The following is a 13,265-nucleotide window of genomic DNA, read 5'->3' on the forward strand; positions in this document are numbered from 1 at the left end:
GAGAGAGAGAGAGAGAGAGAGAGAGAGAGAGAGAGAGAGAGAGAAAAGAGAGAGAGCAAAAGAGAGAGAGAGCAAAAGAGAGAGAGCAAAAGAGAGAGAGGGAGAGAGAAGCATGAGTGTAGCCATGACCATAGAGTTTTAATATTGATGAAATCAATGTCGGCATCATTTACAACAAAACAAAACCGAACACAATACCGTAGAGTAATACTTGTGTTTCTTCCCAGTCTTCCTCACCTAGGCATGCGCTCATGCATACGCATGAGACGCCTCTCACACACACATACACACAAAGATACTGTACACTCCTGAATCCTCTTGGTGGATAAAATGTTAATACTCAAAGATTTTAAAAGAAACGATGTCAGCTGCATCATGTTCTTCACAGTATGTATATGCCTATATTTAATTTAAATTAAATATCAATAGCGGACTTTTTCTTATCAACTTCACCAGTGTGCAGCTGGAACAGCAAACTACCTTGGCGCTTTTCCAATGTCGGTGATCAGAAAGAGAGAGAAAAAAATGGGCGGTACAACTACTGCTTGCGTGACGGAAGGACTGGCAGTATTTTACAGCCACATCAGATGTGGGAAGCAGACATACTCATGCTCAAATGTATCCTTTACAAACTCAAAATAGTGTTTAGGGATAGCGAGGAAATCTGTCTTAATTATCGGACATAAAGGTTTCTTAACAAAAATGTACAATTCGTCAAGAAAGGTGAGCACTCAACGCCTCGAATAGGCTGCAACTTCTAATACTTTCCCCCAAAGGATTCTCTTGCCAACACGCTGAAAGTATGTTTTAATTTAGAACAGCGAGCATCCAACAGTATTGCCTACTTGAATACACGGATTAGGCTATTGTTTCTGTTGGAGTCCAGGGATGTGATTAAAAAATATTTCAAACAGGATTTGCTGTAAAGTAATTATACTGTTTGGGAAAAGGCAGAATATTTGTTTTGAAGATGATTTCACAGCCTGTGTTTTTATTTTTGATCTATTTTCAGCATATGTGATGTGACAGCATAGTCCACCCGTTTGAAGTCTGTATCTCTTGTAAAATGTGTAAGAGTGAGAGTGGTCAAGACAAAGTTAAGTGAGGTAATTGCAGTTAGAAGTTGGTCTCCATTGTTTTGGCTACATTCACAGGCTTACCCTAACCATAACTCAAGGGTAGAATAAAGAGCCTTGTCATATTTAATAAGACAGAAAAGTCTGTGGAGAAAAGATGAACAGCAAAAATGCTGTTAACTCACTTTCAAGTACTATTACATAGTTGTGCTGTCGGTTTCATATTCTGATTCCATAGACTACTTTGGAAGAAGTAGTGTTTAATTTTTTTTTTTTTTTACCCGTTTCCCTGAGCTGCTGATGCAGTCATTTTCAGTGTCACCTGACTGTCACACACGCCACTTCTTCTTTTATTCTTACAATTCTGCTGGCAAGTTTTTTTTTGTATATGTGTGTTTGGTCAGGACAAAAAGACAAGAGAAAGCCCAATTGTGTATAATGGTTTTTCGGCTTTGTAAACAAGTGCAGCAACTCTTGATATTTGGGTGACTTCATTGAGGTTACTGAGATCAATAAGGGTTGTTGTACAAGTTAATCCAGGGAGTATCCTGTGCCAAGGTGTTGATTAGCCTGTACAGGGATTCACAAGCACACCTGGTGCCCCTGACTTGCCCCTGGGCAGGTATTTCTGCATGCAGCCACAGCTTGCACACGTCACAGCTGAGCTCTCTGAACACAAGTGGGGACCAAATTAAACATGTCAGCAGGAAAACACACAGAGCAAGATAACTACTCAAAGCAACCATGCATTTGATGTCTGAAATAAATAAACTGATCTTGTCTTTGAGACAATGTATTTTCCAGATTAGATGTGCTGTGAGTTTTCTGAGGGAAACGTTAAAAGTTTAAAACAATGTTTTCCGGCATTCTTATTTTAAATATGAACTTGATCATTTTCTTTGTCAGCACTTACATGGTCTATATTGACAATTTTTTTCTTCAGGTTGTTGCTCGAAAGTTGTCCCTTAGACTGCAGTACAATAGAAGCCTCATACATGGTGAATGAATGAACACAGAAACGCTTGTATGACTTGAAACCCCCCAAGTCAGGCCCTGCTTCTCCCACTGCCAATGTTGTTTACTTTGACCAAACACATATTACAATTTGGAGAAAACATTATCTCTCCAGAGTTCTTACTTCACTGGATATCACAAGGCATGAAAAAAATCTAACAAATGTGTTTTCTTTGAAAAACAAAAGCAGCGAATCAGTAAATGAATTCTCTGACAGCTATTAGATCGTGTTCTGTGTTTGTCCTTTTCCTCAGGGGGCCGTGTCTGTTCTACTGGGGGTGACCATGTGGCTCTGGGTGTTCCTCCATGCCTCTGCGCTGAAAAACTGCCACCCTGGTTGTCGCTGTAAAGTAGAGAACTTTGGCCTGTTTGACAGCTTCAGTCTGACCAGGGTAGACTGTAGTGGGGTGGGTGCAGGCCCGGTCCCCATCCCCATTCCTCTGGATACTTCCTCTCTGGACCTGTCCTCCAGCGCCATCAGCACCATCACTGCCTCCATGCTGTCTGGGCCAGGCTACACCACACTGGCCAGCCTAGACCTGAGCAACAACCTCATCTCCAGCCTGAATGGAAGCACCTTCTCCAGGCTGCGCTACCTGGAGACTCTGGACCTGAGCCACAACACTCTGGAGGAGCTGGGACACGGCTGTTTCTCCGGCCTACCCCTCGCAGACGTGGACTTGAGCAGCAACAGGCTCAGGCAGGTCTGGCTGGATGTCTTCACCAACAAGGGCCACGGAGCCATCCGTATCGATCTCTCCAACAACTTTCTGACCTCTGTCACGAGGGATCCAGTAAAGAATCCACCCAACATCCAGAGGCTCAGCCTGGCAGGGAACCGTTTGAAAGCCGTGCCCAAGCTCCAAGGCCTCCCCCTCAGGTCGCTGAGCCTAGACATGAACCCCATCCCCAGCCTTGAGAGTGACAGCTTCACAGGCCTTAGGGATCTAACCCACCTGTCTCTCAGTGGGCTGTTTGAGCTGAAGACCATCCAACCGCACAGCTTCAAAGACCTCTGTGGCCTGGAGGTTCTGGACCTGTCGCACAACAGCCAACTGGGCCCACTGAGCGAGGAGGTGTTTGGTGGTCTGGTGGCTTTGCAGGAGCTGAACCTGTCCAACTCTGGGGTGGTTTCCCTGCCCAGCAACATTCTCCACCTGCTGCCTGGCATCAGGAGCATTGTTCTTAGAGAGAAAGTGAACTGTTGGAAAACCCAGAGACAGGCTCAGTTTCACAGGCATATAGGACAATCTAACAGAGGGGAAGAGCTGACATGTGATGTCATAGGTATTGTTTTGTGAGGTTTCCTTTCTACCAAGTCGAAATGGCAATGGAATAACCCCTGAAAGGCAGATCAGAACAGACCATAACATAAGAGGTCAAAATTCCCAGCTCTATGGGGTATTCTGTCATGTCCTGACATATGTAGCCTATAGAGTATGTGATACAATGTCAATGAGCAACTGTGGCCTTATGGAGATGCTTGGAGACTCTTTTTAAGCAATGCGCTCATGATACACATCTCAGATAAAAGTTTATTGGTTTAAATCAAATCAGCAGATGGAGGAAGAAACAACCTAATATAACCTTGGGTGCACTCTACTTTTTAACTCCTAGACAACCAACATCTTACTGATTGCTAAAACAGCTAAATGGCATTAAAAATGTATCAGGAGAATGTAACCCCTTAGAACTACTGTATGTCAAAAATGCCGTTGATGAGATGCTAAGCATTCCTCAGATGTTTTGTTGACACATTTATCAGAAGCTTAAGCAGGACTGTCTGGTAGATTTTGATCAAATGTTTGTTGTGTAAGTAAGTCTATGGAGGTAGACAATGAGGCTGGGTATATACCATTGACTAGATATGCACTTTACATATGACTTGCCCAATGTGATCAAAGTAGAGTATTCTTATTTAACTGAAAATGAATACATTTCTGAAAACTCATTCTGAAATCTTTTTGGGCCAAAGATTTAAAAAAAAAAAAACAATGTAAGTAACAGACTTTTTTTGACTGAAATATTGTGCTAAAGTGTGAGTACTGTTAATATAAGTGTGTGATTTCTGCAGGCAGAAATGGTATACAGTATTTTGTAATAGCCTAATAGTATTTCAGCATTTTCTTACATTTCACATGCTATGTTCAATCTTTCGTGTTTATAAATGTAATAAATGAATAACGTATATCCTGCAAGTTTTTGTAATCGTCCTTTATACAACAAGCATTACCATGCTAACATTCACAATTAATGTTTTGCTCTTTAAATTAATGTTACACCCAATAGGACATGTGTGGTGCTCAATCCAGTTCTAATTTATCTGAAATAAAATGTTGTGTCAGACTGTTGCGTTTGGCAAGCAAACATGTTTGTTGACCATAATTGACCAATGTTAGTTAGACTCAATGGCATATGGCCTAAGATTGCAAAGTGATACCACAGTGACCTGTGTGTACACATAGGCTACAGGACCACCAATGTGGCCTACTGAAATGTAGGCTATGCTATGGATTTTTGTGATTCTAAAATCAAATACAGATATATAGGCTGCATCATCCAACCCTGCAGTTGAAATGGCAACAAATAGCAAAGGATGACAATGACATAATTGTATAACTTAGTGGTAGTGTCACTCAGTTAAAATTTGCAGGCTAAAAGTTTACAGTCTTCAAGCATTTTTTCAGCATAATTTTTTAGTAGGATACTGGTATTCACTTCGACCCTTTCCTCATCGAGCTAAAGTAAATCTGTCTGGATTGTCATTGCAATGACCTGTCTGACTCATACCTTTCCTGCCCAATCTCACCTGTGCTGGGCTAAAGTAGCCTTGAGACTGGATAGGGCCGTAAATCCGCTAAGATCAAGTCGCCTCCCTCACACTCTACCAGTCCGTTCATTTTCCATCATGGCTCCCTCGGTGGACAGGCTAGGGTACTGGGGACGACCGACCTCAACTCTGGATTGGTGTGAGGAGAATTATGTCGTATCGTTTTACATTGCAGAATTCTGTAAGTATGCTCGTTGATGAACAGCGTTTTGGTGATAATACCTGAATGCAATTTAGACGATTCTGGATGTGTGCGGAGGGCCGTCCCAGTGCAGCGTTCACACCAGGAGCTGTTGACAGTCTCGCGTAGCATTGTTCTTGCGACCCAGAGAAGCGTTTAGCATAGATGCTTCAATTCATAATAAATCAGCATGATTTAGAGACAGCGCATACGAGCAATAGGATTCAGGATAAGTAGCCTACACCACAGACTTCTGGTTATGCTTTCTGCCATCTCGAGAAGCGTTGTTACCTGTCCGGTATAATTTCATATCGTATGGCATCCTTTTAATGCATATCGGGTTGCTGTTAGCATTTAGCCTAGGCGCAGACTATTTGACTGAATCATCCACAATTTGGCATGTTGTCCTTCATTAATTAAAGACCATCTATTTGTCCTCGGTGGACTCCTAGATAGAGATTTGCCTATAACGATACTTTCCTTTGTGACAATTTACTTAGCTCTTAGCTAGCCTTTGACTGATATATATTTTTAGTGTCAGTACATTCTTTAGTGAAGAGATCATTTAAAGAGATAAACATACTCTAAACCAGGGGTGTCAAACATACGGCCCGCGGGCCGGAACCGGCCCCCAAGGAGGTTCGATCAGGCCCGCAGGATCATTTGAAAGTGGAAAAAATGCATAAAAGACATGGAATTAATATTTTTAATTCGCTGCAATTCATGGATTATCCGCTAAGGGGCGCACTCTTTCCATCAGAGTAGAAGACAAGCCGCATCACTGAGACAGACTGAAAACAGCAGACGGTATCAATGCGCCATCTGCTGCTTGTTACGACGTTGTTAATACCTTGGTCTCTACTAGGGATGGGCGAACGATGCCTTGTGAAGCTTTGGTGGTTTCTTCCGGATTGTGCCGGCCCAAAGAGCCGAACTATCGGCGCTTTGAAAATGAACAGCGTCATCTAGCAGCCGTTTAAACTGGCTGAATGAGGCGTAGTGGTTGTCTCCGACGGTAGACTACCCTACGTTATTCAATATTTAATTAAGGCTACATGTGTTCATTTTGATCTGAGATTAGTGCTCACACATTAAAATGTTGTGATACATCCGTAGGCCTTTAGAATTATGTCATTTTCTCACAGTAAAAATTAAAGAATATCGTACGAGATTCACTGGACTGGGGCGCGAACTTGGGATCCCAGATTCGCATTAACAATATGTAGTCGTACAACGCTTTAACCAACTACACCACCGAAGAGATCATTACTTGTTAAAGCGGTTGGACGGACTTTATACGATATGGTCTTTATATCAATTAAACTAGATAACACAGAAGAAAGACATGATATTTTGGTTATTTATAGCAGAGTATGGTATAATTTTAATGGTCCGGCCCACTTGACATCTCCCTAGGCCGTATGTGGCCCACGATGCGAAATGAGTTTGACACCCCTGCTCTAAACCCTAAATGGATCGGACAGACACAAGTTGTTGACATGACGTTATTAAGGATCAGAAGTCCTTGCATTCCTGTATGATAAGCCGATCAGTAGACAAGGGCACGTATTGTATGATAAGTAGCAAAAACCTTGCAAAATAATTCTACACATTCTTCTACGAGTATTCGGTCTCTTTTGACATCAGATTCAGACTGAATTGCACTTGACCCAAATCCACCCCAATACTCATGCATGATCTGGTGTCTTCTTTCTGTCTTCACCGCTAACTGATTAAAAATGAATGGTTATGTATTTAAAACCTAAACATAGTTCGCATCTTCACCAAAAGTCACCCCACCCTCTCATTAGTCTGGGGTGCTGAACGATTTGAGTTTGGCAAATTATTGTTCTTTTAAATGTCTACACAGGACAACAAAAGTCAGGAATGTGCTGTTCAGTAAAAACTGATGTAGAAGACAAACAAAAAGAAAAGAGGCCACCATGATTTTTTACACTCATTGTTTGTATGGCATTCACTAGCTTTTGTATGCGTCTGATCTCAGTTTACAAAACCTTAACAGAGAAGAACAATAGTGGCTGTTTGTTTGCGATGTTGACAAAAATTTGGAAAACAGACTCCTCTGATCTACATGTTAGCAGTTGACGCTAAGGAAACGTGAACTGGATAGCAGTAACATCAATCTTTGATATGTGATCCACATGTGTTGTCCCGAGCTACCAGTACAAAAGATAAGTAAAGCCTTATCTTGCTCATTTGTATCAAAGGCAAACTGCACTTTGGGTTCACACAGAAATCTTATCTTTTTGGCATCATCCAAAGAAGATACCATCACAAAAAAGGACGGCATGTGGTTAGTTCTCATGCCGCTGAAACTTCCTATGCAGAATTGAGTTTTCCTTTAGCCTCAGTTGGATGAACTGAAGTGCCACCACCTGCACTGTCCCAAATCATCTTGTAACCTGAGCCTTTAAGAAATATAAACCTAATTGTGCGTCTGAAATGTTGTCACACTCTCTTGTTACCCACCTATTCAGAAAAAGACACCCTGGAAGCATATCAAAGGAGTCAGAATAATGAATAACGACTCAGTGTGTCGTGTGCTTCCTCTTCTGAGGCATGTTCTGGTGTTCTGGCTTGTTGTGCAGGGAACACGGTCAGCAACCTGATTATGATCCTCCCTCCCATCTGCGGCGCCATCCAGACCTTCAGAGATGGATTAGAGTTTCGCTACGTCTGTTCCTTTCTCGGACTGACAGGTAAACGTGCCTCCTACTGAGGAAAGGTCTCCACTCACACGTGAGGTTTCCTGTATAGCCTAGTTGTAAACAGTGAGATACACATCTTTAATGCCTTCACTTCCTGTTTGGTGACAACACGCTGTGTTTCCAGCTGTGGGTGTTGGTTCCTGGTGCTTCCACATGACGCTGCAATATGAGATGCAGGTGGGGTGATTTATGGTATCAAAAAACAGATCAGGGCTGGTCAGCATGTACCCAATATTGGACGACTGTGTTCTCAAAGTTGCATGGAGTGTGTCTTTTGGAGACAAAAACTGTGTATCACACAAATGGTATGCAGAACGTACATTTAGACCTCCACACATGTGCAGTGTGAAGAACAAATATAATCAAATCCCTAATGTGATCTTTGGGTCCTTATTCTGTTGCACTGTACTGACTTTTCCATGGCACCGTGCTCTTTGTGCTTTGACAGTTACTAGACGAGTTGCCGATGATCTACAGCACCTGTGTCTTTGTCTACTGTCTGTAAGTGTTCACCATTCCGCCTCGATTATTGTTATTGCACTCGAGTTGGAATCAAGCATCTCAGCCAAGCCCATTTCCCACTGCAAGTGAAATCATTGTCAGGACGAACAGAACCGTGACTCATCCTATTGATCCATACAAGATAGGGTTTCATGTGTTTGATGCATCTTTGTTCCTGAGCGCTTCTGCCGATGACTCTATAACTGATTCATATTACAAGTTTTATGTTCCATCCTTTCAATTGTATATATATGCGTAATGGGAATCTGTTGTCCAGCCAAGCCAAGTCATTCATGTTTCTATTGCAGATATGAGTGCTTCAAGCAGGAGCATACCATCAGTCTATTTCTCATCACTTTGTTGTTGATCTTCAGTGTCTTAGTCAGTGTGGTAAGTCTCATATTATCCTCATCATTGTGGCGTTCCACTACCGTCATTTTTCGATCCTAGTTCACTCCACATACCCTTGAAAGGAAATACGATTTACAACAGACATTTCCAAATCTGAAACGTTGCTGAATAAACACTGACATACTGACATACGGCCCTGTAAATACTGTTGTTTTATCAATGCAGGAAGGATTGCTACTGCTGTTCACACACTCTTGATACAGTCTTTCATTGTTTTAGGTCTATTTACAATGGAAGGAGCCAGTCTTTCACCAGGTAATGGACTGCGTTAACTGTTGTGTTATCTATTCAGTGTGCATACTCTTTGTTTGCTATCGGGGTTCAGTGTGTCATTGGTCAATATTTTCCCTCTGGAAACAATGTACCGTGCGGATATGAGATCCTGTTTCCTATTGCCATTAGCTTTTATATGGTTCAATACCGTATCTGATAACCGTGCTGCGGTTGCAGCTAACTCCTAGCTGTGAGTGACCTTTGCTGCTGTTTGCTTGAGAAACAGTATCAAAAAGCCCAGAAAGGGATTGTGTGACCAGTCCATCAAAACACCCAGTCCAGGTCCCATTCAAGACCCTCTGGTGCTGAGTTCTGTCTAGAGTTTGGGCTCCAGACTAGTGTTACTGTGAAGGGGCAGAGCATGCTGAGATGGGTTTGTCTCGCTCCATAACAACACTCTGCAAAGTGACAATGCTGCCTTTATTTGCTCCCCACAGCCCTCTCTGCTTACTAATGCCACTGTTTGTGTTGGCGCGCGTTTAACAACAAACACCACCGTTACGGGCTTGTCCGCTTGCTCCACTGTCACTTCTGTTGGTCCTCAGTCGACTGAGTACTGGAAGGAGACGGAGTCCAACTGACTTCTGCCAAGTAGAAGCTGTGGGAATGTTTGTGTCGTTGCATGATATACTTGGATACATGGCTATAATACACCAAGAAGCTTATATGGATATTTTTTGAATGATTTCTACCTTACAATAGATGGTGGCTGAATGCTTGCCCCACCTGGTGGTTTGACCTGGTCGTTACACTCTAGTGAAGAGGTCTATTTCTTCATGTGTCATTTGACCTGTGCTGTGACCCTGTTTTGCTTGAGTTTTTGGGTTTGGAATGTCCACATCTGACTGATTTTCAACCGTTTGTTGTTTGTTGTTCGCACAGGTTATGTATGGTGCACTTGTAGCCTGCCTAGTGATACGTTCTATCTTCATAGTGACATGGTAAGTGTCCCCGAAACAAGATGGATGGTTACGTTCAGGAGATGACATCTGATTGACAATGCCATCATTGTGCAATGATAGCGTCAATCAAAGAAAACCAACAAAGTTTGAAAAAGAAATCACTTTGACCCTTTCATGTAAAGTTAAAATAAAAATGATTTGAAAATGTTTGGACTGTCATTGCAATGACCTGTCTGACTGCTTTTTATCTCCTCACCTGTGCTATGGATGTAGCCTGGTGATGTAACGGAATGTGTTCTGTTTGCAGGGTGTACCCGTGGCTCAAGCCCCTCTGCTACACCTCACTAAGTGTCTTCCTTCTGGGGTTTTTGCTGTGGAACATAGACAACCTCTTATGTGACTCACTGAGGTAGATGGACTATTCCCCATTCTCACAGACATCAAACATCAGTGTTTATCTGGGATTATGTCATCAGTTTGTTCATTCCATTTTGATGAATAATTATTTCATCTCTTAAATAATGTCAAGTATCATTTACCTAAATCGAGTTGTCCCAAAACAGTGTATTGATTCCATAGTACATTGGAATATCTTTTTCCGGTCGGTTCTGCCATCAGTTATTTTTCCTTGTCTTCCAGAGCCACTAGACATAGTCTTCCCCCTGGTGTTGGGACAGTGACACAGTTCCACGCCTGGTGGCACATCCTCACAGGCCTAGGGTCCTACCTACACATCCTGCTCAGGTGAGAAAACAGAAGTTCTCCTTCAGCATCAGCTACAAACGAAAATTGTAATGTGTACATGTTATGGCACTGGCACTGGTTAGCTTTTCATTCTTTCGATTGACTTGCTTGACGGCGTTAACACACTGTACCCCATAATCTTATCACCACACAGCCTACAGATCAGGTCAACCTACCTCAAGCACAGACCAAAAGTAAAGGTAAGTGCTTTTCCCAATCGGATTCTAATATTGTATTTTTCATGGTTAAATGTGTGCACGACGCTGCAGTATCAAACCCACCCCCTCATACTGGTGGAACATGTGCTCAGTTTCTATGTGGGGTGTGGCCGACGCTGCACGTGGATCTCCAGAAGACAAGCTGAAGGGACGGGGGACTGAGGATGGTGACATTCAGGCGTCACCCACACACAGGAACCCAACCATCGCCCCCCTCCCTCTGCTGCTTTGAGGTCACACACACTGAGACCAGAGGGCAGCCACGATACTGGGGACCCTTCAGTACCTCCCTGGAAGGACCAAGTGCAGTATAGCCAATGAGAGCTGAGATGAAGCGGAAAACATTTTTCCTTCTCACCAATCAAAGTAGTAGATCAAAGATCATTTCGATTTTTCATGGTGTTGTTGTCGTGCACATATTTTTTTAAATTTTGAACTGTAACATGCAGTACCCTGTCAAAACTACAGGGGGAGGGGGTGCTGGTGAACGTGTTACAATATTAATGCTTTCTTGATTATGGCCAGGAAAACAGAAAACAAATGTGGGATTTGACAGAAATATGAAACACATCCACATCTGTATTAACATTTAATGTAAAACATGGACTTTCAGGAACAATACAATGCCATAGGGTCTTAGGGTTTTAAATAGCTTAGTTAACTTTTTACTACCTAAATTCATATATCCCTCTCCAATAGGTTGGAGGGCAGTCAATGTCTGTTGGTTACAAATGGGACTGAAACCGAGCTAGCAGGATAAGGGGGTTATGTGACTAGAGTAGTTAAGATCTCCACTGCAGGGGCTTTTTAGCACAGATTTACTCATTGACTTGAATTGCATTTCCTTCATGTATAACCAGACTGAATCTGCATTAGACTTGTAAATGTTGCTCTGCGATGTATTACATGTTAGTGTCATATTTTTATTTATAATTTACCCTGAGTATTAACTCATGGAAGGGAGATGACACAACTTCATCCAAGGATTGTAACACTGTGTCTGGGATCTTTGACATTTTCAATCATAGTGTTTGTGTTTAGCACAAGGCAACAGGGTCATTCAAGTGCTTTACCAAAGCACACGTTTGTTTGACTTTTTTTTTTCTGACATGAAGAAGGCCTAGCTGGAATATTATTCAACTACAGTATATCTGCATAAGCTGCCAAAGAGAAGTGTTTTCTCTTACTACCACCACTGTTCTTTTAACCAGTACTCTGCCTGGGAAGAATTGGAGGATGGGAGTTATAGTTTTGGATGTGCCAGTTGAAATGCATTCTATAACATTTTATTGGATTATCATCACAATGTTATCAAGGAGGCCTGTTGAAGTGATTTGAAAATGTGCATGTCATGTAAAAGTAAACAAATCTACTGATGTATATTAATCAATATACATCAGGGTAACAAACCTAATATCGTCCCATAATATCACACTTTTTTTTTGCTTCATTTAAAAATATATATATTTGAATGTAGTGTATGAAATAGTTTACCATTCATGCATATCACTGCAATGATTTGTGACGCTATCTCATTGGTTGCCACTAGAGAGAGCAGATTGGCATTAACATTCAGGTTATTAGTGTTCGATACTTCAATGTAAACATGTTATCACGATGGTGTAGATTTTAGACTCAGACAAAAGACTGGCACAGTAAAGTAGCATGTGTGTAATGAATGCAGAGTCACTGGGCTACTGAACAGGAACCTCTACAGATGTTTATGGATCAGCTACAGGCCTTGAACGCTGACACGTCAAACACAACATGGCATTAATGTGGAAATTACAATATATTGAACTACTGTACTGTTTATCGGAAATGTCTGTAAAGTTAAAGTGTGGGAACAGTGGTCAATGGTTGGTGGTTTTTCTTTTGTAGTGTACTCCGAGTTGCCTTGACGTTCATGATCAATTAAACCCATTGTCAATCAACCGTCTTCTCTTTTTTGTATTTGATTGAGTTGTTAGGTGTTCTTTTGAAAATGTTGTTCCCTGTAGACGTGAATTGTGCACACAGACGATAATTTAAGTACATTTGGAAGGAATCTTCTTGAGATCTACAGAGTCCGGCGTGTAGGATGTCTTCAGAATGAGACTGCAGATTCCTGGTAACATCTCCAGGGATGGTACAACGGTGGTGGGGAGGGTATAAATGGACATAAGAAGTGGGCAACTTTTATCAAGTGAACACCTAAATCAAAAGCACAACGGGACAAGCGAAAGAGCCTTGAGAAATAGGCCATGTATTTGTGCATTGTCCACACATATTTACACACACACATTGACTCACTACCCAGAAGTACACCTATGCTGTAATTCTGTGTGCAACAACATCAGACAGAGGATGTTGACACAGTATTGTTTTGACAGACGTGGGAGTGCTA

The 13,265-nt window shown here is 42.0% G+C and overlaps 2 protein-coding genes across 3 annotated transcripts; both read left to right on the plus strand.

Annotated features, from left to right (window-relative positions):
* Positions 1-550: 550 nt before the first annotated feature.
* Positions 551-4,770, plus strand: LOC124467813 (tsukushi-like). Of its 2 annotated transcripts, none has more exons than XM_047020271.1 (2): positions 551-723; positions 2,345-4,522. In XM_047020271.1, the coding sequence occupies exons 1-2, from the start codon at positions 703-705 to the stop codon at positions 3,389-3,391; spliced, it is 1,068 nt and encodes a 355-aa protein (XP_046876227.1). In that variant the 5' UTR covers positions 551-702; the 3' UTR covers positions 3,392-4,522. The 2 variants fall into 2 exon arrangements, with proteins under 2 accessions (XP_046876227.1, XP_046876228.1); XM_047020272.1 differs by lacking the exon at positions 551-723 and adding an exon at positions 738-800 and having other exon boundaries at positions 2,345-4,770.
* A 119-nt stretch (positions 4,771-4,889) lies between these two features.
* On the plus strand, positions 4,890-12,813 carry acer3 (alkaline ceramidase 3). The gene is made up of 11 exons (XM_047020273.1): positions 4,890-5,101; positions 7,711-7,821; positions 7,955-8,007; positions 8,279-8,331; positions 8,640-8,721; positions 8,962-8,997; positions 9,898-9,956; positions 10,225-10,326; positions 10,557-10,661; positions 10,816-10,861; positions 10,972-12,813. Exons 1-11 carry the CDS (start codon positions 4,999-5,001, stop codon positions 11,023-11,025), a joined length of 804 nt encoding a protein of 267 aa, XP_046876229.1. The 5' UTR covers positions 4,890-4,998; the 3' UTR covers positions 11,026-12,813.
* Positions 12,814-13,265: the final 452 nt, after the last annotated feature.

This window comes from Hypomesus transpacificus, chromosome 5 (assembly GCF_021917145.1).
Source record: "Hypomesus transpacificus isolate Combined female chromosome 5, fHypTra1, whole genome shotgun sequence".
Lineage (NCBI taxonomy): Eukaryota > Metazoa > Chordata > Actinopteri > Osmeriformes > Osmeridae > Hypomesus > Hypomesus transpacificus.

Coding starts and splice junctions, on each gene's coding strand:
- LOC124467813 (XM_047020271.1), top strand. CDS start 703: ATGTACAATTCGTCAAGAAAG. Junction 724..2,344: donor TGTACAATTCGTCAAGAAAG/GTGAGCACTCAA, acceptor CCTTTTCCTCAG/GGGGCCGTGTCTGTTCTACT.
- acer3 (XM_047020273.1), top strand. CDS start 4,999: ATGGCTCCCTCGGTGGACAGGCTAGGGTACTGGGGACGACCGACCTCA. Junction 8,332..8,639: donor TGTGTCTTTGTCTACTGTCT/GTAAGTGTTCAC, acceptor TTTCTATTGCAG/ATATGAGTGCTTCAAGCAGG. Junction 8,722..8,961: donor TCAGTGTCTTAGTCAGTGTG/GTAAGTCTCATA, acceptor TCATTGTTTTAG/GTCTATTTACAATGGAAGGA.